The sequence below is a fragment of the Cladophialophora immunda genome (genome assembly GCF_000835495.1).
Source record: "Cladophialophora immunda strain CBS 83496 unplaced genomic scaffold supercont1.2, whole genome shotgun sequence".
NCBI classification, from domain to species: Eukaryota; Fungi; Ascomycota; class Eurotiomycetes; order Chaetothyriales; family Herpotrichiellaceae; genus Cladophialophora; species Cladophialophora immunda.
The window spans coordinates 6,037,745-6,060,984 of NW_015622542.1; the positions used below are offsets into that span (position 1 = coordinate 6,037,745).

The 23,240-nt window shown below is 53.9% G+C and overlaps 8 protein-coding genes across 9 annotated transcripts; 4 read left to right on the plus strand and 4 right to left on the minus strand.

The window, feature by feature from the left end:
• Window positions 1-237: 237 nt before the first annotated feature.
• On the plus strand, window positions 238-4,014 carry PV07_04281 (uncharacterized protein). Its single transcript, XM_016391071.1, has 2 exons — window positions 238-1,551; window positions 1,600-4,014. Exons 1-2 carry the CDS (start codon window positions 632-634, stop codon window positions 3,278-3,280), a joined length of 2,601 nt encoding a protein of 866 aa, XP_016252973.1. The 5' UTR covers window positions 238-631; the 3' UTR covers window positions 3,281-4,014.
• A 2,737-nt stretch (window positions 4,015-6,751) lies between these two features.
• On the plus strand, window positions 6,752-8,137 carry PV07_04282 (uncharacterized protein). The gene has a single exon (XM_016391072.1). It carries the CDS (start codon window positions 7,283-7,285, stop codon window positions 7,847-7,849), a length of 567 nt encoding a protein of 188 aa, XP_016252974.1. The 5' UTR covers window positions 6,752-7,282; the 3' UTR covers window positions 7,850-8,137.
• Window positions 7,955-11,568, minus strand: PV07_04283 (uncharacterized protein). The gene has a single exon (XM_016391073.1). It carries the CDS (start codon window positions 11,152-11,154, stop codon window positions 8,281-8,283), a length of 2,874 nt encoding a protein of 957 aa, XP_016252975.1. The 5' UTR covers window positions 11,155-11,568; the 3' UTR covers window positions 7,955-8,280.
• Window positions 11,569-12,945: 1,377 nt separating this feature from the next.
• Window positions 12,946-13,437, plus strand: PV07_04284 (uncharacterized protein; the record flags this gene model as incomplete). The annotated part of the gene is made up of 1 exon (XM_016391074.1): window positions 12,946-13,437. One exon carries the CDS (start codon window positions 12,946-12,948, stop codon window positions 13,435-13,437), a length of 492 nt encoding a protein of 163 aa, XP_016252976.1.
• Window positions 13,438-14,099: 662 nt separating this feature from the next.
• Window positions 14,100-15,738, plus strand: PV07_04285 (uncharacterized protein). Its single transcript, XM_016391075.1, has one exon. It carries the CDS (start codon window positions 14,393-14,395, stop codon window positions 15,254-15,256), a length of 864 nt encoding a protein of 287 aa, XP_016252977.1. The 5' UTR covers window positions 14,100-14,392; the 3' UTR covers window positions 15,257-15,738.
• Window positions 15,692-18,113, minus strand: PV07_04286 (uncharacterized protein). Its single transcript, XM_016391076.1, has 3 exons — window positions 17,530-18,113; window positions 17,331-17,462; window positions 15,692-17,269 (listed from the first exon to the last, which is right to left on the minus strand). Exons 1-3 carry the CDS (start codon window positions 17,836-17,838, stop codon window positions 16,328-16,330), a joined length of 1,383 nt encoding a protein of 460 aa, XP_016252978.1. The 5' UTR covers window positions 17,839-18,113; the 3' UTR covers window positions 15,692-16,327.
• Window positions 18,114-18,995: 882 nt separating this feature from the next.
• PV07_04287 lies at window positions 18,996-20,991 on the minus strand. Of its 2 annotated transcripts, none has more exons than XM_016391078.1 (2): window positions 19,710-20,991; window positions 18,996-19,630 (listed from the first exon to the last, which is right to left on the minus strand). In XM_016391078.1, the coding sequence occupies exon 1, from the start codon at window positions 20,961-20,963 to the stop codon at window positions 19,845-19,847; it is 1,119 nt and encodes a 372-aa protein (XP_016252980.1). In that variant the 5' UTR covers window positions 20,964-20,991; the 3' UTR covers window positions 18,996-19,630; window positions 19,710-19,844. The 2 variants fall into 2 exon arrangements, with proteins under 2 accessions (XP_016252980.1, XP_016252979.1); XM_016391077.1 differs by having other exon boundaries at window positions 19,688-20,991.
• A 235-nt stretch (window positions 20,992-21,226) lies between these two features.
• PV07_04288 (uncharacterized protein) lies at window positions 21,227-23,050 on the minus strand. The gene has a single exon (XM_016391079.1). The coding sequence runs from the start codon at window positions 22,936-22,938 to the stop codon at window positions 21,325-21,327; it is 1,614 nt and encodes a 537-aa protein (XP_016252981.1). The 5' UTR covers window positions 22,939-23,050; the 3' UTR covers window positions 21,227-21,324.
• Between the last annotated feature and the right edge of the window lie 190 nt (window positions 23,051-23,240).

Here is a 23,240-nt window from a genome sequence, read left to right on the forward strand (position 1 = left end):
TCGTGCAGGGCATCCTGAGGCATTGTGGGCATCCCGCGCAGCCAGCCATGCAATGTGACGTGATGGCCTGGAGAGACAAGAAACATCGCGTGGACGACTCAGCGGGAGCGCGGCCTGGTGAAACCATTCTAATTGCTGGCTTGTTGGATTGCGGGAAGAAGATCCTATGGGTCTCGCAAGGTCCCAAGGTCCCAAGATCCCAAGATGCCGGCAGGATGGACGCAATGGTTGGTTGTTCTTGTTCCTTCCCTCGCAATATCGCGGAGTTATGTGGCTTCCCTGCTTTGGGGCTGGTGACATTTCTTCATCCCATTATCCCTGTCATCCGTCTGCGCGCCAAACGACCCTCGTATATCCTTCCTCGCCCTCCTCTGGTATCACGTTGTCATGGTTATTTTTACACCTCACTCCTCTGTGCTCAGTTCATTTCTATAGCCCTCGTGGCCTTTTGCAATACGCTGGATTGTGCTGTTTTTGTGGCGGATCAGGTGGTGGTGATTCTCTCTCGATATCGCCGCGCCTGTGATCGACCCGTGGCTTATTCAAGTCTTGGATGCTCGGCTCAAATGGAAGCGTCTTGAACTCCATTGGCACTTCGAGGCCTTTGTAGCCCTCCTTCCCACTACTCCAGATGCCTCCAGATGCCCCTCCCGAGCGTGGTCGGTCGACCGTCCGCCGGGATGAGAGCATTGCCCAACAGACCGCGACCGGCTCCTCCGACGATCGTTCTGCGAGAAGACGCTCCACCAGACGCCGGTCGTCTTCGAGTCCTTCGTCGAACAACGAAAAGGCAAGACCAAAGATAGAAAAATGGACATTGGGCATATTGAACGACAAGGAGACCGAGGAGGTCCCCGGAACAGTCCTACTGCTGTCCTCCAACCGCAATGAACCTCTGGGTCTCGAATATCAGCCTGGCCGGCGGAGCAGTTCCTCCATGCCGGCCCAGCCCATATCACCTAGGCGTCTGTCGGTGGCATCCAAAAAGAGAACAAAGGACGGCCAAGTCATCCTGGATCCGCAGCCAGACGACTCGCTGAATGATCCTCTCAACTGGCCCGCATGGAGACGCGACATTGCACTCCTTTCTCTGGGGTTCTACTGCATGTTGGGCGGCGGTATGACACCCATTCTAGCCGCTGGGTTCAACAATGTTGCCCAGTCGTTTGACGTCACTTATTCCAGGGTCGCCCTGACCACGGGTTTGTATATGATGGGTATGGGAGTCGGTAGTGTTGTCTTCTCCCCTACAGCTATTCTCTTCGGGAAACGACCCGTCTATCTAGCTTCAGCAGTAATGTTCATCCTAACTTCTACCTGGTGCGCTCTGGCACCCAGCTACGCCCAGTTGGCAACCGCAAGGGTTTTTCAGGGAATATCTGTAAGCCCTGTGGAATGCTTACCATCTGCCACCATTGCAGAAATCTTCTTTCTACACGAGAGAGCGTTTCGTGTGGGGATATACACCCTTCTGCTTCTTGGTGGCAAGAACTTGGTACCCCTGGTGAGCGCCGTCATCATCAATGCAAAAGGATGGAGATGGGTATTTTGGTGAGTTTTCCGCCCCAGGCAGGGCGTTGATCCTGCTAACGTGGGCAGGGTTGTCACGATTGCAGCTGGCTTCGGCCTACTCATCCTTTTCCTTTTCGTTCCCGAGACTTTTTGGGATCGGACTCCGAGACCAAAATCAAGGAGACCAACCGTTCATCGAAGCTGGTCCAACATTCTACATCCTTTGCATCAGAACAAAGACAATGCAGCCGGGCATCTGCCACTTAACAGCATCACGCTCCAAGCGGCTATCGAGAAAGCCATGACCCCGAGACAACACCGGCTGCACGAGCAAAATGCACACGCCAGATTTGAGGACGAGATTGAAGACGACAAACTTGAGCAGCATGAAGTGGAGGTGAAAGACTATTCGGAAACAAAATCTTCTCCCAAACATCGTCACAGTGATCCCGACGGGGAGCCTCTCAAAGACCCGGCATCCGCAACAGACGGTGCAGACGACGTGAAAGACACAGAAGATGTCAATCAAGCAGATGCTGCAGAAACAGGACCGATCCCACAGCCAGAACCCGTTGTCCTTCCTCGAAAGAAGCTCAAGCCCACGGGGTTGTCTTTGCCGCCTTCGCCAGATCCTCGCTCCTTCAGTAGACCCTGGGACGGGACTCACAGTGGTAGGCCGCTGACTTTACCCCCGGGCTCGAAGCCCCCCTCAAGCTCTAGAAGCGGCGAGGAAAGATTTTCTGAGAATGATCCCGCCGTCCCACATTTGCATAACCTCAATTCCCCATACTACATCGAGCTCGAAAGGACTGACGACTATATTGGGCACCATGCAGTTCCTGAAATACGAAGCGATGAATCAAGGGACCCAAACCCAGACGTGGCGAGATCCGACACCGTCGTCACACTACCTGGCACTCCCATCAGTTTGGAAAAGTCGGCATCCAGGAGCATCAACGAAGGCATGGCCTCCCCCAAGGTGTTGCGCTACACCACCAATCTCAAGCATTCGCCACCAAAATCTTATGTTGAGACCCTTCGACCGTGGAACGGGAGGCTGTCCAAGGCCAATTGGTTTCTCGTTGCTCTTCGGCCTTTCGTGCTGTTTGCTTATCCAAGCGTCCTTTGGTCGACGCTGGTATACTCTTTGTCGATTGGCTGGCTGATTGTGTTGTCGGAGGCGATATCTAACGTCTACCGCAACCGAGATACGTACAACTTTACCGCTCTCCAAGCTGGGTTGGTTTATCTTTCGCCATTTGTTGGCGGCATTCTGGGCACCGCAGTCGCTGGGCGGGTGTCCGACGTCATTGTTCGTTTCATGGCTCGCAAGAACGGCGGCGTATACGAACCCGAATTTCGGCTCGTTATGGCTATTCCGGTCGCCCTCAGCACCGCTGTCGGTCTGATGGGCTTCGGGTGGTCTGTGCAAGAACGAGACGCATGGATTGTCCCGACCATCTTCTTCGGCGTCATTTCCTTCGGCTGCTCCCTAGGAAGTACCACGTCCATCACCTTTTGTGTTGATAGCTACAGGCAATATGCTGGCGAAGCGCTAGTGACATTGAATTTCAGCAAGAACATCTTTCACGGGCTCGTGTTTAGCCTGTTCTTTGCCAACTGGCTGGAAGATGACGGGCCCAAGACCACCTTCTTAGCCATTGGAGCTATTCAGATCGCTTGTATGCTCACGGCCATCCCAATGTACATTTATGGGAAGAGGGCCAGGATGTGGACTGTCAGAAGAGGGTTCATGGAAAACTTTTGAGGGGACAGACTGCGTGCTTGAGGTGACGTTGAAGCTGGGCTTATTGGCAGAGTGGCTTGACAGCCGTGGAAGATACAGTGGTTTTGCGGCGTGAACTGGAGCATTCCCTGTGGTTTGACGAAGACGGTGCGGGTGTTTTGCATTTGATTGACGTGGATGATCACGTCTCTGGCGTTTCAGCATAGCGATGGCGTTGGTTTACTTTTCTGTTCGAGACGAACCATGACGACCGCGCCATGATCAGGGGATCCAGTCCTTTTGGCGGTGTATGAGCATCAGTTGACCGGCATGACTACAACGAATGAAGATCCCGGGAAAATCAGACGATTAGATGGGGTTTGGCTTTGGGAGCGAGTTGCATCACTTGGCATGGCATGGCATGGTATGGGATAGCATAACATGGCGTGAGGAGGCGCTTGACCGCCATTCTTCGTGGCCAACCTAAAGAACCCCGGACCTGAAGTATAATAGAGACACGGTATCTAAGAAAGAACACGAGAACCTACCTAGATAGGCAACTAATTACAGTTCTGCAGGTGGAGTTGGAACAGGGGTTTCTTCAGGGGGACATGTACAATCATAATATACCTTTTGTTCTCACGACGATGGTGCTGTGGTGAGATGGTGATACGGTGCTGGTACTCTATGGAGCCCTCGTCAAAGTCGAAGCTGAGGATTAGAGCAGGGTTGATTTTCCATGATCTTCCGTAGATACGTCCATTTTCATGTCTTCCCCTTTTCTTCCCCCCCCCCCTCCATATTATATGTCCTACAGGGGGGCTCTACTTGTCGTTGTATCTTGATCGCCGAGACGTTCCGGATCGCTTATAGGGACGACTTATATCCCCGACCGCGGCCGTCGCGCGGACAAGAATGGGGTTTGTCTTTGTGCTTTTGGGGACATGCTCTCGCAAGATGTGCCGGGGTGTTGGTGCATTCTTCATGGCCTTTGTCTTTTGCGGATAGCAATGCGTGGTTCACTCAAGTGCTCCGGCCATGCCACGAAGCGCAGCTCCTCTTCTCTGGGTCGAAGGGTTCAATGACACACGGGCGTCAGGTTCGTGGCCGGTGTCGAGACGGAGAGAGCGCCCGTCGAATATCGGCTCCGTCGGTTTCATCACCCTTCCACAGATATCACGAACGAAATCCACTCACAGAGGACAACGCGGGATGGCGCGCGCTCGACGGTCCACAAGCCCGTCGTATCTGGAGTGTTATCTCGTCCTCGGACCAAGGGCACGCTTACCTAGCCTTGTTGCGGTGAGGGAAACTTGCTGGAGGCTCGGAATAGAACATGGGCGTAAAAGAGTCTGATGGACCACGAAAACCGGCCTGGCCCCCCTCGTCAACAGCGCCACCTGAAGCGGTCACCTAGGCCTGTCGTTGCAACCTCAAGGCATCTTCCTGAATCGTCACCCAGTATAGATAGAGACGGCGGTGCTTCGCTTGAGCGACCTCGTGCCCAATGATCGTAGGAGTGTTCTGCCAAAGTTTGTCATCTGCTATGTCGAGAGGTGGCCCTCCGCGAACCACCAGCATGCTCCGGGTGATACAAGGGAGTCGTCAGGGCCCGGGCCGCACTCCATTTGTTCTTCCAATACCTGGATGCAGTATAGACGATAGAGGTTGTTCAGCCAGAAGATTGATGCATTGTTTGCCCTTCCCCTTCGCGGTAGAGTCGGAGGAGCGAGGGCGAACGGGTCCCAAAGCTCTTGGCTCCAAAAATAGTCGATAGACCTGTCGAGATTTCAGAAAAGGCATAGCTCGAAGGGGACGCAAAGGGAAGAAACGGGACTTGATGGCTGCAAGCGACACCCCAAAGCCTCTGGAGAATACCGTCTTTCCCCAAACTTCAGAGTCTCTCTCGATCAAAAATCATTTGCCACCGTGCACACTTCGAGTCTCCCTTGCGACGGCCGAACTCCGCTAGCAGTGAAAGAACATGGGCGTTCGGCAGGGCCGAAGTGCCTCTATACATACAGAGGAGATGAGTACAGGCAACAGCATTTTCGGCGTCTGGAGTCTCAGCAAGATATCCGCTGTTGGAGGGCATCGAGCATCGGAGGTTGGCGAGGGTCGCACCATGTCGCAGTATTTTTGGAAATGGTTCAAGGGTGGTGGAGTCAGGCGTTCCCAGATTGATGGAAGTGCCTCGCTTAACTATCTATCTGAATGGATAGAGGGTATCGTCCAGGGTCTGTAAGTCGCCACCGTCGTCTGTCGGGGGGGAGTTAGTCAGAGTGATACGGGGGAAGAGGGTTTAGAGGTGGACAAGAAAGTTGTGGTGATGCTCGATCATCCTCGCTCATCCGCCATTGGGATTCCGTGGGGTACGACGAGATGCCTATCCTGGCAGCTAATCCCAGAGAGGTGGGTTTCGCGAAAGGGTGATCTCTCTCCCTCGTTTCCCCAATCCTAGGTAGTGGTAGACTTTTGGAGACGCGCGATTTTTGAGCCCGGGCAAGGCAGACAGTCAGTGGAGGGTGCGTAAACAAGTCGGGACGGTGACGGCACGTGGCTATCTCATATCGTCCCATGCAGGAAACATCCGGATTCATGATGCCGGGCCTCGTGTGTCCCCTGTCGTGCATGCAGAGGGAGTTTCCCGTCTGCAGTGTGGCTGCTGGTTACCCACTGGTGCTACCGCTGCAGGTGATGTCGACACCCTAACTGGAATAGGAGCAGAGACGGCCCTGAGTCCTGACTAAACAAGGGGGAGACCTGTAGGCGAACCAGGCAGACACTCGATGCGCAAGTCGATGAGCAATTCCATCTCGGTGTGCTCTTTGTAGGCTGCAAATCGACGTGACGCCAATTCCTTTTGCCTGGGCTGTTTAGGCCCCTCGACGCCGTCCTGTCCTGGGCGTCTGGGACCGTGCTGGAGCAAGCCAATCTGGGCAGTCTCAGCTCATCTAGGATATCGCACGCAGGGATTGCTCATAATTGTGGCTGTGGCACCTCGCTCGACGACAAATCAGCGAGCATTCTTTTCCGTGGGGGTCATCTGACTCAAGGCATCAAGGCTCAGGCTCTGTAGGCAGCGAAAATAAAATATTAAAAAAATCTCTCGCCATTGACGATGGGGTCTTCGCGAAACACCGGGCCCGCGGGTGTAATTGGAACCGTCCAGAGCGCGCGGGTTTGCTTTGTCAATCCCATATGGCCGGACAAGGCGACGCCGTTCAGGGGGCTAAACAGCCTTTCCCGACCAGCCTTTTCGGTTGTCATGTCGGAGCTCACCAATCCGCTTGCATGGAACTTGGACCAGGGAGCCACAGGGCTTTTCCCAGTGTGCCCCGGGAGGTTGGCCATGACGCAGGCCAGCGTCTGGTGGACTTGTGGTTATGAGTCGACGTGGTTGATTGAGCCATTGATTGTCCTGATTCTGTCCCATTAAGTTATTTGCCGGCCATTGCGATGTAACGCCAGTTCTTCGGCATGACCCAGAGCAAAGGACCCTGGGAGGAGGTTCAGAGATTGGAGTGATGCCGTCCATTGGCCCATGTAGAACTTGGTTGGTCCCAGAGTCCAACCCATATGTCCTCGAGCAACCGAGGCGTAACCCCATTGCGGTAGAGTGCCTCCAGGATGTTCTTGACTGTGCTGCAGATGGAGAGCTATAATTATGTGTCGGTTCCTCTGGGCTGGGCTTGGAACTTTGGCGAGGTGAAGCCCCCGGGCAAGAAAGAGGCATCTCATGAACGAAGGGACAGGTGTACTGATCAACCGCATCCTCTCCTGATACGCACTGAATACGAAGCTCGTACTTTTGCTGCATTGAACGAGGCTGTGCCCCTGGCAAGGAACCAAACACGTCGGGAGCTTGACTTACTGGTTCTCAGGCCTTGATACCACAGGAGGCGGGGGCTGTTGGACCTGCATGTCGTAAGGCATCACTGTTTTGTGTTGGCATATATCTTCCCTCGAGATACTGGACCAGAACTGCTCTGGCCATTTCCGAAGTCTCATTGAGACCTCTCCCAGCTTTCCTTGTGTAAGAGCATGGACGAAAGGTCATCGGCTACCCCTACATCATACCATCAGTCCACAATCCAAGAGCACGCACAAGAGTCACCATCGGATACACACCTCGAAGAACAACTGTCGATCGGCTTTGACCCAGAAGATTCTCGCGCAAGGAGCCCAGCATCCCCTCACGAGCCCACTCCGTACGGCTTCACCAGAGAAGACGAGGAGATAGATTCGGCGTCCAGTGCCTGGGTCGAAACCCAGTCATCAAGTAGTAGCCCCAAGGAGACCGACGATCAGCCATCCCGAGAAAAAGACAAAGGGAAAGAGCGAGAGATGAGTTACCCGGGAGACTATTATCATTCAACAACGACCTCCTCACCCCAGGACCGCCGGCCTGAGATATCGAGAACAAGCCCCAGCAGTTCTGCAAGCACACCCCGGCAAGGCTCCGAGGAGGCAAAGAGCGACGACAAAAAAGACGATCGAACAGGAGGTGGCAGCGGCAGTGGCAGCAGTGGCGGTGGCGGTAGCGGCAGCGCAAGTGCGAGTGGCAGTAGTCGCTCGAGACTGGTGGCAGGAGTCTTTGTGAGATATTGACAGGCATATATCGACACGGCGCACGGTCGAATGCGAGTCCAAGGCATGTTGGGAATGCTTCTTCTCGCCTCAGCACTCTCTCCTTCACCAGCATTGGGTTAGACACTCAGACACTACTCCTGTATTACTACGTCGACTCATTCTAATGACATGTCCAAGTTAGAAGACTTCTGGTCTTGGGATCGAGAGCGCGCAGGGCGTCTCTTTTCTATCTCTTTGTCTTGTCATCATTGACAGATTGTATAGCACTATCATACAGATGGTCCGAACCCCTCTAGCTTGCTGTATCTACCATGCCAGCCGAATCATAGCTCAGTCTGCACGCGCACATGCAACTTTGTGTGTTGTATTTCATTAAATGGAGCTCCAGTTTTGGTATCACTCATGTTGGTTGTTATCGTATCGTCCAGCCGCCAAAATCTCTTACCACATCACCTCGGTGGGGAAGAAGGGTTCGGCGTCTGTAGGTTTCTCTTCATTTCAGGCATTCCCGGCACTGGCATTCGAGGAATTTGCGACGTGGCATGAGCTCGCTGAGAGAAGGCGTTGCCGGGGACATATCGAGATGGGCTGGCAGACTCGGATACCTGGGACATCTGGGGTGAGGGTGGCTGGAATGGTTGCGCACCCGTTGCATTGTAGTTCAGTGGTGTTACAGTCGTCCAGCCCTGCGGCCCAGCCGAAGGGACTTGGTCTGGATGGGGTGTGTCTTCGAAATAGCTGACCCTAGCAGGCGCCGAGAGTGTCGCAGTCATGGGCTCTTCGGGTGATACATCGGGGATGGTGGGGATTGTTCGTGAGCCTCCTGCGTTCTCGGAACCTGGTACTGAGAGACCGCTGTGGCGAGCTGCTCGTCGCCGGCCCCGTGTGGACTCGCGTCTGAGAATGTCTCGTACTTCCTCCACATCATTCGAGCGTTGCTTGTCCATTCGGAGTTCTCGCTCATGGTCGACAACCTCTTCCGGGTCAACGGCCACCTTCCGCTTGACCAAATGATCAACTGCAGACGCTTCTTTAAGTTCCGTTCCAGTTGCCGAGCTGAGGTGGTCAGGTGACTTTGCTTTGGACAGGGCGAGGTGCGGCTTGTTCTGCTCCAGGAGGGGCACGAGTCTCTTCTTATCTAAATTCTCGTCAAACACCTCCTTGTTCTTCCTGGCGATCTCGTCGCTGATCGCGACAGAGTATGTTGGATTTGCCTTATCACCAGCAGGAGGACCGGCACCCCCTGGTCCATAAAGTGGAACTTTGCGCATGGCCAGGACGAGGGCGCACATAAACTTGTTTCTTCTCGCGGCTCGTACGGCCTCGTTTGCCCAGTTGGATTTGTGACGGATCTCGATTCTCAATTCCATCTTGTTCATCTCCGCCACGCCGGTAACCTCGATGTCGACATCCGGCTGGAAGTCGCGTGCGTTGTCTTTATCTCGGACAAAGTTGGTCATTTCCTTCTTGAGCAAATCGATATCTTCAAACGTAGTGTCGAAGCTGACATAGAGCTGGATTTGTTCGCGCATGGCTTTGCTGCGAGATACATTGTCGATCCATAGAGAGTTAAGGATAATGTTGGGAACTTGAGTCCGCTTGTGATCCTTCACACGCCGGAACACGGTATACAGAAGAGACATGCGTTCCACCACATATTGGACATCGGTAATGTCGACTCTATCACCCACGTCGAATGGATGCTTGACGAACAGGAAGATACAAGACCCAAGAACTTCTTGAGCAGTGGTTGCGAAAACAAAGGACATTGAAAGGAGCGCTGTGCCTGCAGTAGCGAGTGTGGTCGTAAAATTGTGATTGAGCCAGGCGACGAAGATGAATATGACACCAACAAAGACGACGGTGCACAGCAGGTTGTCGAGGACATTGATAGCTTGGTCGACATCGTGCATGCTGCTTGCGATCGATTGACGCTCTCGTCCGAACTCGGTGATTCGAAGAATCATTTCATCGAGCGAGATGTCTCCGTTGCAATCCACGTCCAGAATCTCAAAGGCTTCGTGAGCTTCTTGGTCTCGATCGTGTCCGAGGACGTCAATGATGTCTTCCAGGCTCAGAGCATCTTTCCCTTCCAGGACGAAAGACATCCAGAGCCGCCGTGCAAGGGCTTCGGCGGAGTGTTTCTTTTCCAGAGCGTGGACCACGATCGAGTGCGATGCCGTGGGATTGAAAACCTTTTTGCCCGTGATTTCTTGGGCCACATTCCCAAATGCTGCCGTGACCTTGTCCCCAACCCGTGCAACGTTCTGGATCAACTTCATTGGAGTCGCCGAGCCAGATCGTTTGTGGCCAGGCCTCAGGCTGTTCCGATTGCTGTGCCGCTCCCCAAAGTCCAAAACATCGTTGATGAGGTAATCCTCCTCGGCAAACTCCCGACAGTACTCCGGGAAGAGCTTTCGAGAAGCATCGTAGAGCAATCCAACTAGATGAATGTTTCGCTTCGAGTCTTTGATCTTTTCATCGAACTGCTTCCGGTGGTAGCTGATGGAGAGGAGCTGGATGAGCACCTTTTCGCCGAGCAAGAGCAACGTGGAGAAGACGCAGGCAAAGAGAATGTTCTTGACGATGGACTCCCACGACTTGAGGCCAGTTTCACCACGTGATCTCTGGTCAGGATTTAACGTCATGATGGGGACAAACGTTGCCAATGATGTGACGGCCCAGCCAACCAGCGAGAGAGGTATCTCGAGCGAACTGAGAACGAGGGCATATTTTCTGGTGCCAGGGCTGGCCACTCCGCAAATGAGCTGAAAGAGAAACGGTAAGAAATGAGCCACCACTTTCGAGGCCCACAGCGAGACCCAAACCACCTCGACCCAGGTGAAGAACCACACGATCTTGACGCCGCCAATGCGTGCTCTAGGAGCAACCGTGGCTCCAACAATGATGGGGACTGCGATTGCCAACGCAAGAGGTGCGACATAGATGAAATAGCGGGTCAGGACAGAGAAGTTGTAGACTCTCTTGTAGAATCTGCCCACGGCGTTCAATGTGCCGTCCTCCTTGTCCTGGTTCTGCCGTCCTCGATCTTGCAGCCTTCTTCTCCTGCCTGCTGGGCCTCTGTGGAAGTGGTGGTCCTGTTTCTCGTCCATCTTTTCGGAGAATTCGCCATTGTACTGGGAGCGGGAGGGAGAAAGGGCATCGGCCTTGCGGGCACCAGTGGCGCTGCCAGAGGTGCTGACCTTGGTCAAGGGGATATCAATCGTAACGTCGTTAGGGTTCGCCATGTCCCCGGATTGCTGATGGGTAAGAGGCTGAAATCCCTCTCTTGAAAATCTCTTGTAGTGGCCTTTCTGTGACATGCCGCCAAGCTATGCCACTCGAAGGCCCAAGTGGGAGTGAAAGAATGTGGGCAGTGCCGGCAGTATTCCCTCAGGTATTTTGTGACGCGGCAAAAGTGAATGAAGATCCGAAGAAGCAGGCTTGTCCGCGTACTCTACCTGAGAGGAACCGACGAGGCGTGCTAGAAATCGGAACCCGTTTCAAGACAAAGCGAAACGGGGTACAAGCGAGGGCGATCTGAGAAAAGGAGGAATGAGAAAAGGATGCGTTTGTACAAGATCGACAAGGGCGGATACAGGGACGACTAGCACCCTCAAATACAAGATAACAAGAGTCTGGAGAAGTCAAGCGAGTGCAGTAAATGACCAGGGACTGAAGCAATGGAAATATAGAAAGTGAAGGAAGCAAGAATCGAAGATCGAGGAGGAGTGCATTGGGATGTTTGTACTTGATCGATGTTACCTGCACCCTACCAGGTATTTCGATCATGGGTCCCCGGTGTCCACCAACATGCCACCAATGCGGGCGAAGAATATTTTTTTCTCTCGTTCGATTTGTGCTCCCTGTTGAATCGCATGACGAAAGCCCTTGTTTCGTAGACGCGCCCCCTGGTCGAGAACTGGGGAAAACGGGTGAGATCCCGAGATTTCGGTGGCCCTCATTTGACGGCCCTGAAGAGATTTTCTGGCCAGGAACATCGACGCCGCTGACCAGTCACTCGAGTCCCTCGGCGAAAAATGCAAGCCCCCTTCACGCCTCCTCAAGCCCCCCTCGTCAATGGCTCCTAGACCCCGTCCATCTCGCCGAATCCCGTCGAACCTCCTCCGTCAAAAGCCCGCTTGCAACCGAACGCTGGGCCCAAAAAGAGCATGGAAGACGGTTGTGGCTTGCGCCATGGCTGATTTGGCTTGAGTCTGATACAAGCTCTGAAACAGCTCCATGCAGCGTTTATCCACTGTGGTTCCCAACGCATCCAGAGCCAGAAATACCTGGAATTTTCCAGCTGGCTCACTGCAACGATGTTGTATCTACCAAAGTACCTGCGCGATATGTGGAGCGTACGCCTTTCGAGGTCTCACAAAGCCACAAGGCAGTGCAAGACGTGTTCAGAAGAGGCCCAGAGCATCAATGCATGTGTTCGACGGTGGCTGATAAGCGAGGTATGAGGCTCATCCTGGTGTTATTGGGTGTTGCGAGATTACATGTCTGATGGCCCTGTTGATCACTTCAAGGTTGGCAATTCATTGTTCCTACGGAGTACTTCCTACACGGTGCACGATCATCAGCATTCGCCTTGTCATTCTCCTAATTTCTCAATGTCTGCTCCTTTGTGAATCTCCTGAGTGCCAAGGTCATGTCTCGCCTTGTTTGTTTTGAGCTGGGGCTCCCACCGGGCGGAATGTGTGGATGTACACAATGAAGCGCTACCATGTCTTCAACTATCACAACGCGGTACCCGTGCAGGTTGCAGCCAGCTGTTACTGCCTCGTCAATGGAGCTTTGTTATACCAAGCAACCCACCTTTGTTGTAGCAATCATGTCTCCTCCTTTGTTCTGTCGCTTGTCTGCTGCCCTTGCTCCTTGGTTCTGTTCTTTGACAGTTGGAAGTTACTTGGGTACTCCTTTCATGTGGATGGTCGAAGGATCTTCAGGCTATAAATGCTCCATACCCCCTACTGTCATGGCTGAAGGGCATCAAACAACCAAAGCAAGCAAGGAAAGCAAGGTAAGTACACGCCAACACAAAACAGCGCAATCAGCAACAATTTCCTTCGAAAACTTGCCGGGTTTTTACCTTCTCATCTACCATAATGCCTTACCAAGCAGCGGGACCGGCCAGGCAGCCTCAGGTCAGAAAGGTTGTGGATGCAAACGGAAAAAAATGGTTGGTCAGGGAAAAGGCCAGCTCAACCCCAAGACGACCGGCTCCAGGGCATGGTCCGCAACAGCCACCCCCCGCTTATCAACAGGACAGAACTGCCAGGTATGAGGAACGCGCTTCGCGACGCGAATCGGGGAGTCGTCAAGGTGAGAGAGCCGGGTCGGCTTATGGAGAACGACCTTCAAGACGAGGCTCCCAAGCACCTCAACAAGAGGGGCACCAGGTATCGCAACGCCGATCACACCACCAGGAGGGCTCTCGAAGAGTGGAAGGCTCTGGGAATTCTCGCCGCCCGTACTCAGAGGGAGGATACCACTCTCAGCGAGGCTACCAGGAAGATCCAGCCGTTGCTGCTGAGCGCGCCAAACGACAGGCCAAGAAGCAAAAGTACATAAAATGGCTGATGTTCTTCGTCTCGTGAGCGGGAGGGTGGTCGTTGCGAAGGGGAACAAAGGTAAGTTTCGGACATTCCTCGAATGGAAAGGGACATACGGCGTCGGCGGCAAAGTTCATTGCTGGTCAATGAGTTGAATGGTTGAGTACTCGGGATATGTAATAGTACTCGCTGCCTGTGCACAAATCCAAACACTAGCTTCTCTTTTCCTTCCCAGTACTTCCTACGTATGACACTTGGGCACTTGCACTGGACTTGACGAGAACGAAGACTCCTCTTCGGCCCCTCTATGTCATTCCTACGTTCTCCGTACGGGGTATTAGGATTCGTCCTCGTGACATCTCCTCCAACCAATGCTGACGTTCCCTTTGTTTTTCCCTTCCAGAGCTTGTTTGTCCAAGATTCCGGGGCACTCTAAAAGAGCGACTGCAATGACGAATGCCTTTGTTTCTCTTACCCCATACGAACCCTCGGGACACCGACGTAGCATTCTTTCTTCCCTTCCAAACCCCCCTCTGTCTGGTCACAGGGCGGGAGCACAGAGGCACAGAGCCACTTGAAGGGGTGGAAGTGCTGGAGGATTCCGCTCGCTTAGAATCGGGAGGAGCAACAAGGGCGCAATGGACGGTTCAATGTTTCCTTGACTCATCTCATGCCCCCTTTTCCGCTCTTACACAGCATTGCTCTGTCCTTCACCTCGTGATCCCATGTAACACGCCTCACCGCAACAGTCCCTCCCGGTTCTCATATTTCTTTTTTTCTTCTCCCCTTATTCCAGTCATTCTTTTCACTTGCATTCTTAGGTGCATTGGGATCAAATCTTTCTGCGAGGAAAATACCACTCACGGCTTCAGGGGGGATTCAAAATCCAGTTCGGAACAGAAAGAGTTAAAAAAGACAAGAGAGTGTCTCGACGACCAGAAACTCGAAACCAGGCAAACATTCATTGTAATACCGGGATCCCTCAATCTAGGAATCAGCCATGTCATCCTCAACATCGGCTCAAGCCTACGTCCCCGTCGCCACCGATTCCCAAACCGACATGTCCAACTTCATCTCCATCATCACGGCGGCGTTTTCCAGCACAGCGCTCACGACGGCATTCATAGTCGACATCGACGGCACGCCCCCGCCTTACCCATCTCCGCTGATCGACGCGGCTCGACGAGAACGACATTTCTCCCGCGGGATCCTCGAGAGCGCGGCGTCGGGGGCCGAGCTGGTCCAGGCGGGAGACTGGTCCGCCATCGCGCTGTGGGAGACTCCCACGTACGAGGGCAAGCCGTTCATCGACTCTAAGGCGCAGCCGGGCCCGCTGCTGAGCGAATGGAGAGGCAGGGTCAAAGCCGCCAAGGCAAAGCACCTGGCTGTACCGTCGACCACCTCCACCTCCACCTCCACCGCCCCGGCCACGAACGCGGATGACTCCAACTCCAACTCGCCATCCGCTTCAGGTCCAGGTTCAGGTCCAGGTTCGGTGTCTGACTCCAGCTCCGACCACCACAGCAGCAGCCAAGGCAGCCAGGACAGCCCGGACCGGCCGCTCCGCCCGTTCTACCACCTCTCCTTCCTGGCGCGGAACCCGGCGAGGCCTCGCGTGCAAGGCAGCATCAACGCCGTGATGGGCCCGTTCTTGGAGCGCGCCAGGGCCGAAGGGGTGCCCGCGTGGCTGGAAGCCACCACTCCGCAGGCCGTGCGGCTGTATCAGCACTTCGGGTTCCGGATCGTCGAGGAGATCGTGGTGGGCAAGGGCCTGGTCGACGCTCTGGGATGGCCCGCTCGGGGGGAGCATGCAAGCGGCGTGACGGCGTGGGCGATGATCCTCGATTCGCACCTTCGCGAGTGATGCAAAAAGCGGCATGTCCCCCGAAAAAGGGGAGAGAGCATTATGAATGAATTGGGGGGATATCACACCTGTCAGCGTAAGGACAGAGCAGAAGAGCAAGGACAAGGAAAAGGGCGTATTGAGAGTCCGATATCCATTCTTCCCGCCTTCTGTTTGAACAGAGGAACGAACTCGAAAACCAAATAGCCCGTCCGGCAACGCCTGCACTGACACAGCTACATCGCCCGTAGGTAGTCCAGCGATACAAAATCCCTACGATCAGCGGGCTCGGTGAGCTTGACGGATGGAGCACGGGTCACGACGTGTAGCCAAGGGAGCACAGGACAAGGGCGATTCCCGGCCCTGAACAGACGTACGATGAATCAAATCCCATAGAACAGCTCAGAGCATGGCATGGCAGGGCAGGGTAGGATGCAAGAGCAGGACACGTACCCGCAGGGATTGCAATGCATTGTAATACAACGCCAAGGACTCGATCAATGTAAATCCATGTTCCCAGTCTTCCAGCCTGCACGAGTAGATCCTTCCGATCAATGCACAGAGAACGTAGAGGGTACCGTCGATGAAGATGGGGAAAAGATCCGAGAGGACGAGGGTACAGCGAGGTGTTTCACCTTCTCCCTCATCTTGTTGCACGATTCCAACTCGCTGCTCCTTTTGGCATTGTAGGTCTTTGCATTTGTGCCTGTGGCTCGTTCGATGGTTTACACTTTCCGGCAAAGAAGAGTATAGCAAAGAAAACCAGAAGTTTGAGATCCGACTTTTATGGCCCCCCGTTTTGCCCTGTTTCTCCACGCATGCCATGCCATGCCATGTCCAGCTCTTGTGCCTGTAGAAGGAGAAAAGCATTGAGTTGATGAACCCCATTTTCCAAAGCTCCATCGCGGCCGTCCGGCTTCAGTGCCTCTGTGCAAGCTCACCGGTGCTCTTGCTCTGCCCTCCCTGCACCGCCCTCTTCCAGGGCCATCTCATATTACCAAACCATGAAGATCATCCCATTTTGGATCATGCCCCCCCCTTTCCATACCATCCATTCCGGTCCTCCCCCCGTCACCGTCAACCAGATCGACTTCATTGCACATGCCTCACCACATCGTCTAGAGCCTCTGCAAAGTAGTGCACGTTGCCCGTGTTCAAGCCGGCCATGCTGATCCGGCCGTTCTTGGTCATGTACACATGCCACTTCTCCCTGATCGCCAACACCTGCTTCTCGCTGATGCCCGTGAAACTGAACATGCCGATTTGACTCGTAATGTGGTCCCATGTGCCGGGAGTGCCCAACCGGTCAAGTTCCGCTTTCAGCGACTTTCGCATCTCGATGATACGCCCGGACATGGTGCGCAGATCGTGTTCCCACTCCTTGAAGAGTTGTGGATCGTTCAGGATGAGGGAGGCGATCCGGGCACCGTATGCGGGTGGATTGGAGATCTCCGAACGTTGTAGGATGGCAAGTTGGGACGAGACACGTTTGGCCACATCCTGTGCGTTGGCCCCCGGTGCTGCCACGAAATGGAACGCGCCCGCTCTCTCGCCATACAGACCAAAATTCTTTGCGAAGGACTGAGCAATGACCAACTCAAAACCCTGTTCCACGAAATAGCGGATCGAAAAGTTGTCCTGTGCCAGATCCCCTGAAGCGAAACCCTGATACGCGCAGTCGAAGAAGGGAAATAGTTTGCGCTCGCGCATGATTTCAGCAATCTGTTTCCACTGGTCCGGTGTTGGGTCGACGCCTGTGGGGTTGTGTGCGCAGGCGTGCAGTAGAATAATGCTTCGTTCAGGCGCGGATTTCAAGGTCGAGAGGAGACCGTCGCAGTCAAGCATCTTTGTCTTCGCGGAGAAGTAGGGGTAGGACTTGATCGGGAGCTGGACGTTGGTGAAGATTTGGTTGTGGTTGGCCCATGTTGGGCTGGATAGGTAGATGGCGGGGGTCGGTTTAGGGAGGAATTTGGAGAGGAAGAGACCGCCTAGATGGACGGCGCCGGTTCCTGAGATGGTTTGGAGGCTGCAGGCCTGTAAGACAGAAATTATATGTCAGCCAAAAGGGAAGTGTGAGGGAGAGTTGAATGCGTACCCGTCCTTCCTGGATCGCGGGGCTGTCTCCACCGAGGATGAGTTTCTGAGCCGCTGAAGTGAACTCTGGGAGACCGGCGATAGGAAGGTATTCGTGGTTGAGGTTGGGATCGTTTCGTAGGATCTCATCGGCCTGACTTGGGGGTTAGCCACCTTCGAGCATGTCATCGACCCTCGTCGAGCAATCTTAGGACGCTCACCTTCTTGACCACAGGCAACACCCAGGGTTTCGCATTGTTGTCTCTGTATGCGCCGATGCCCAGATCCACCTTCTTCTCAAAGGGGTCTTTTCGGTAGGCGGCCATCAACCCAAACAGAGGGTCCTCAGGAGCTTGAGGGACGACATTGGCGTCGAACAGAGTCGGCGGCGTATCAGTCGACGCAGAACCCATTGTGTGATTCCTGATCTGAGTCAGTCGGGTGGAGGCGTTTGTCTGCGAAGGCGAAGACGAAGACGAAGACGAGGTTGAGCGGAGAGAAGAGTCGGAACGTTTTGGCGGTGAGGGCATGTCCAGGAATTTATTGCAGCGTGGAGAGACGGAAAAGAAACGTTCCTCGCTGCAGGAGGCTTGGGGGCAAGGGCACGAAGGGCGATGCGGAAACTTGGTTGCTCTAGGACGGGCGGATGCACAACGGTTTCGGTTTTACCTTAGCCACGTACCTTCTAATTCGCGTATGGCGGTGATGTCGGTTCCAGGGACCAGAGAAACTACGGGAACAAGGGGACCTGAGCAAGCGTAGCCGGTCATTCGGTGATCGAGGAGGAAAAATTCGTAAAACCGTGATGCAAAGGGTCAGATGGACATCGATCGTCTCCAACGCCGAAGCTCGACTCCAACTGCAGGCCGAGGATGGCATCCTTGCCTCATCCGTGCCTCGTCCAAAGCCCAATCGGCGTGTCTCGATTTCGCCCTTGTTCAGGATGTCATGACTTTCCTGATTCTCACATGCTCGAGCCGCGCTGCTCTCATGTACCTGCATGAAGAGCATCTGATTTCACGGACTTGTGGCACATCTCGCCGCTGACTTCTCTTGTCCACGCCCCGCAGACGCAGGACTCTGACAGATGTGTCGACCTGTACTGGTCGATGGCAGCAAGACTTATCACTGGGAATACTAGCGCAGATATGGTTGGGGGCAACCGTCAATCCAGAGGTGGTGTTGGAGATAGTCAAAAGATGATGCGTTATCCTCCTGGACTATCGTCTCAGGTCGCGATTTCTGGCACTCCTATGCAAACGGGATAATCAATAGCTAAACGATGAACTGGATTGCGATTCTATCAGTAAATCACATAGAAAACAGCGAGAGAAGGCATCAGATCGCCTGAATCGCCTACCTTGATATAGAGATACGAGTCAATACCACCTTTACCTTTCCTAACCAACTTGCCAGTTACCTCTATAAATCGCCCGGTTAGCTTTTTACCACCTTTTTTCCTAAGGCCTAGTCGTCTCGTTCCTATCTGCAACTCCCACTCCTCCTTCTTGCTCGGTTCCAGTTCCTTATGGAATCGATCGACGTGTTTAGTTGCCTCTTGACGCTCTTTTACTGTCTCAGGATACCAGATAAAATAAGGGCCTTTCAGATCGCAAGTAAAACAGCCCCAGAACATGAACTCAGAGAAGCCTTTCCAGCGATTGCGAATAGCTAACTTTATAAAGGCCTCGTCCGCTCGCCGCCAGATTCTCTGCCTTCCTCGTTTACCTAGCACAACTGAGGTTTCGTCGCTCTAGATAACGTTCTTCCAATCCTCCAGCGTCCAGTCCTTATAGCGTAGGCAGAACCGCAATCGAACTGAACGCTGGGCCCTTGACAGACTAGGTTTTCTCGTGGGTTTGACATTCCTGAGGTTATTCTTGCGTAGAACGCGTAGAACAGAGGATGTGCTGATACCTGATTCATAGGCTAAAACGTCGCTGGATTTCTCTCTACCTGATGTGTCCTTTTCAACGAACGGTAGAACACATTGTTCAACCTCTTCAGTTATCTCCTTGGGTCTTCATATCCTGACGCCGTCCTTAACATAATGATCGAGAATGCGAGGATCCTCCTGCGTACGATAACCACGCTCTGTTGCCTTTTGAAGAATCCTCCTAGCCTGTCTCGCAGGAACTTTAATCCAGACCTCAACTTACTGTGGCGAATAACCGAGCGATAATAACGTGAGTGTCTGCACTCGTTGCGCTGGCGAATAGCGAACGCCAGTATGGCCGGTGGCCTGTTCCTGAGGGAGAGGTCTCTACGCTCGCGGGTTCTGAGGTATTCGCGGCCGCTGAGATTCGCGTTCACGGGCTTATTCTGCATACAAATCAGTTATCGGCATGGCCAAACGTACGAGATTAACCATAGACAGACCTTCCTGGGTCTTGTTCCCTACCTGATATACCACTGTTGACGATTGCGCAGGCATTGGAGGCAGTGTGATTGACACTTTTGCTGCGCGGCTCCGTATGTTATGTCTGTTCATGCAGGACTGTCCCTTCTGATATGCCTTCTTTTCCATATCCCAGCATCAGAATATGAAATCCCACACCACCAGAAACGAACAAAAGCCCACTGTAGCATAGAACACCAACCTCGCCGTACTCCCCCTCTCACTCGCCCTCTTCAGTTCTCGATTTCCCTTGCGCACATTCTCATCCGTGTTGGCCGCATCCTGAACCAGAGTATCGATCATCTCCCCCTGGACACTCAGATGGCCCACCAGCGTCTGCTGCAAACTGCCGATCTCCATCAGCGACTTTTCCACCTGCGTCACCTTGGCGAGTTGGTCGTTGAAATGCTCGAATATCCCTCTGTTTTCCTCCTCAAACAGCTGGAGTTGTTCGGGCGAGAGTTCCTGTTCGACCCCGCCCTGCGAAGGGTCGGCCCAGGGCTTGTACTCGTCGTGACCGCGTAGATCTTGGGTCGGAGGAATCGTCTCGAGGCCGCCGTTTGCGCCCGTCTCTGTATCGCGACTGGCCCGCACGCCCTTGTTTCGTGGGTTGTAGAGTATACTCATTTGCTTCTGCTGCTCGCGCTCCAGTCGCTTCTCAACCATCTCTTGCTGGGCGGTGATGGCGTCCTTGAGGAATTTGTTCAGGTACCACAATACACCGTCCCGGAACATCTTTGTGGTCCTCAGTTGCCCTTCTTCGTCGAGTTGCTTCTGTGATTTGCCTGCGTCGGGGGTGTCGCCGTCGCCCGCCGCCCACCGCCAGAGAAACCCGTCTGGTTTCCCATATTTTCTCTCGAGGACTTTACTCGCGGTCTCGTGCTGTAGGTTGACCGCCGACGTGAGATTGGTTATCTTGTTATTGATGTCGCGAAGGACCGACGACGTCTCGGAGTCGATCGCTTCTCGCTGCGTGTCATTGAGATGGTCCGGCACATCCTGCCCTGGGATGTGGGAGAAGGTAGAATGTCTCTCGACCCCTGTGTGTTTCTGGTGGCGAGGAGGAGGGGCCGTCGAAAGGTACGGGGTGCGGATGGCTCGTAGGTAGCCTAGTAGGGACGAGATGGACCTGTTGATCTGGTACGCTTCTCGCAGGAATGAATCTAGCTTGCCTGCGAGATCTAGGTTCCGGCGTAATCTCTTTGAGGAGTGCTTTTCAACCAAGATCTCAGACAAAGCTACACTGAGGTCGGTCATTGCAGCTGTGTAGTTGACATCAGACGCATTTTCTAGGGAACAGAGTCTAGAAATTGATTGTTACGGGACACCTCACGACTCCGCAGCGCCCCAGTTTCCCCAACTGAACAAGGCTGTACGGGGGAACTAACGAGGCTGGGTATATACATTAGGTGGACTTGACGAAGGACATTCCCTTCGTCAACTAAACTTCGCGCATTGTCGTCATCTTGAGTGACAAGTCAGATCGGGCACATTTAATGCGTGCGGTTGGAGTATCATTAGTTGTTGTAACCATTCCTTTTCTCAATTCTAAAGCTATATAGTACAAAATCTAGGCGGGTCATTTATTCGTGCACGTCGCTTAGCAAGACCGGAAGAATCACGACTCTTTGCCCAACTCCATCGCCAGGTCCCATCCGGTGTCATCTTCCCAGGTCGACGCCCCCGATATTTGCCTACCCAAGAAGATCCCGACCCCTGTCGCGACCACAGCCAGCATAAAAAAGCCATCGAACCATCGCTGCACCCAGGCCGGCTCCAGCAGCCCCGCCCCCAAGGCACTGTTGATCACGCTACCGACTTCTTTCGGCATCATTCCCCTCAGCATCAATGCAGAGCTTATGACATACATTCCGCTGATTTGGCTGATCAGTAAGGCGAAATTAGTCTTGGTTGCATGGAGGACCGTCGGCATGAATCGGGCAAAAAGATGAAAGGTTTGCGTGACTGCTGTGAATGAAGCGAGCAGCATTGCCCCGGAGAGCAGGAACGAGATCTGTTGAGCCCATGAGGCCTGGTCCAAGGAGGGATAGACATGTCGAGCAAAAAGAGCAATCGTATAGGTGACCGGGTCAGTGTCCGAAGGAGTGGCAGGCCCGGATGAGAGGATGCGGCGACCGATGTTGATGGTGGTGGTACATATTCGGTACACGCAGTAACAAGCAAACAAGTAGGAAAATGCCAATGACAGTCGCCCCATGGCTGTTGTCGCCCGGAGTTGATTTGCCCGTCGTGCCCGTAGAATCGAGAGCGAGGTCTCCAACGACGAGGCCATGGTCTCGAGCCCCGATGCCTCCATCTCGAGCAGATCCTTTTGTTGATCGAAAGTGTTCTTGCGCACCACGCCCACTGTGCGGCTCCAGAAGCTCTTAATCGGGCTTTCAGGGGCCATGCCCTCCATCAACCTTAGCCGCTCCTTCTTCTCGGCAATCATGTCCATGGTAGCGTCTAATCCAGCCTGTTTGCGGGTAATGTCCGTGTCGGCGACGACTTTAACCTTGGGCCCAAAGCTCTGCCAAATGGCGCTTACCGAAGCAAAGCCTGACAGAAGAGCCATCAAAGACACGCCAGTAATCCCTAATCTGTCCAAACATGCCTGAAAGAGACCGTCCGGGCGGGTCATGCTGTCGGTAAAGCTGGGTGCTTCTGGCAGGAGCGCTCCTATCGCCCAGAATCCGAATAGAAACGCTCCATACCCGGCGACTTCCAGTACCCATGCCAGATGAGCCCGACTCTTTTTCTCGCCGCGAAACTTGTACCCGGACTTTGATACCACCGAGGATATTCCCAGCAGCGGAATGGCGACTACCAGAAGACCCAGCAAACTCACGACAGTGATCTGCAGGGCGACACTTCTAGCCGTAGGGTTGAATGAGTTGGAGATTTCGCAGAGAAGTAACTCAGTCAAGACGGCAGACAGAGCGATTGTGGAAGCAAACGTTATTGCTGCCACGCGGCGGGCGAGTTGCTGGGCGGCAGACTCAGGCGCTGCGGCAGTGACAGGTCGAGGAAGGCCTTTCGCAGTGCCATCGGGTGCTTTGGAAGAGGACTGTGATAGAAGGGGGTAGACCTTGCGGTAGGCGACGAAGGTCAGGACTGCGAACGTGGCGATGAAGGGGATCGTGGAGAAAGCCGCCTTCGTGGTGAGACGAGGGGAGCGTACGTAGTCCGGCGTGCACTCGTCGCAGTCGCCATCAGCGCTCATGGGCAGCATTTTGACCAGTCTGATATGGAGGGAGGCTGGACTGGTTAACCGAATACATATTCTCACTTGGACAACCTCTGAAGGTGACGAGAGGGTAGGCAGTCGAAGAAGTCGGACATGACATGGAAACTGAGGGACCAGTACGCAAGGGGTCGATCGGGGATGGTTATAACTTTGTTATCGATTGGCCTTCAGGGACAGCCCCGCCATTGCGGAACGTGGTTGGTCCCTGAACGCCCAAGAATGTGTCGAGCCACGCCGCCCGGGAGTTTAGGCGTCACGGGGGCGTCAATAACAGCCCATGAGGGGCC

What these genes read in the sequence shown, in the direction of transcription:
- PV07_04281 (XM_016391071.1), top strand. Translation starts at nt 632, where the DNA reads ATGCCTCCAGATGCCCCTCCCGAGCGTGGTCGGTCGACCGTCCGCCGG. An exon ending in GGATGGAGATGGGTATTTTG is followed by an intron (nt 1,552 to 1,599) that starts GTGAGTTTTCCG and finishes TAACGTGGGCAG; the next exon opens with GGTTGTCACGATTGCAGCTG.
- PV07_04282 (XM_016391072.1), top strand. Translation starts at nt 7,283, where the DNA reads ATGGACGAAAGGTCATCGGCTACCCCTACATCATACCATCAGTCCACA.
- PV07_04283 (XM_016391073.1), bottom strand. Translation starts at nt 11,154, where the DNA reads ATGTCACAGAAAGGCCACTACAAGAGATTTTCAAGAGAGGGATTTCAG.
- PV07_04285 (XM_016391075.1), top strand. Translation starts at nt 14,393, where the DNA reads ATGTCATCCTCAACATCGGCTCAAGCCTACGTCCCCGTCGCCACCGAT.
- PV07_04286 (XM_016391076.1), bottom strand. Translation starts at nt 17,838, where the DNA reads ATGCCCTCACCGCCAAAACGTTCCGACTCTTCTCTCCGCTCAACCTCG. An exon ending in TGTTGCCTGTGGTCAAGAAG is followed by an intron (nt 17,463 to 17,529) that starts GTGAGCGTCCTA and finishes CCCCCAAGTCAG; the next exon opens with GCCGATGAGATCCTACGAAA. An exon ending in CCGCGATCCAGGAAGGACGG is followed by an intron (nt 17,270 to 17,330) that starts GTACGCATTCAA and finishes TCTGTCTTACAG; the next exon opens with GCCTGCAGCCTCCAAACCAT.
- PV07_04287 (XM_016391078.1), bottom strand. Translation starts at nt 20,963, where the DNA reads ATGACCGACCTCAGTGTAGCTTTGTCTGAGATCTTGGTTGAAAAGCAC.
- PV07_04288 (XM_016391079.1), bottom strand. Translation starts at nt 22,938, where the DNA reads ATGCTGCCCATGAGCGCTGATGGCGACTGCGACGAGTGCACGCCGGAC.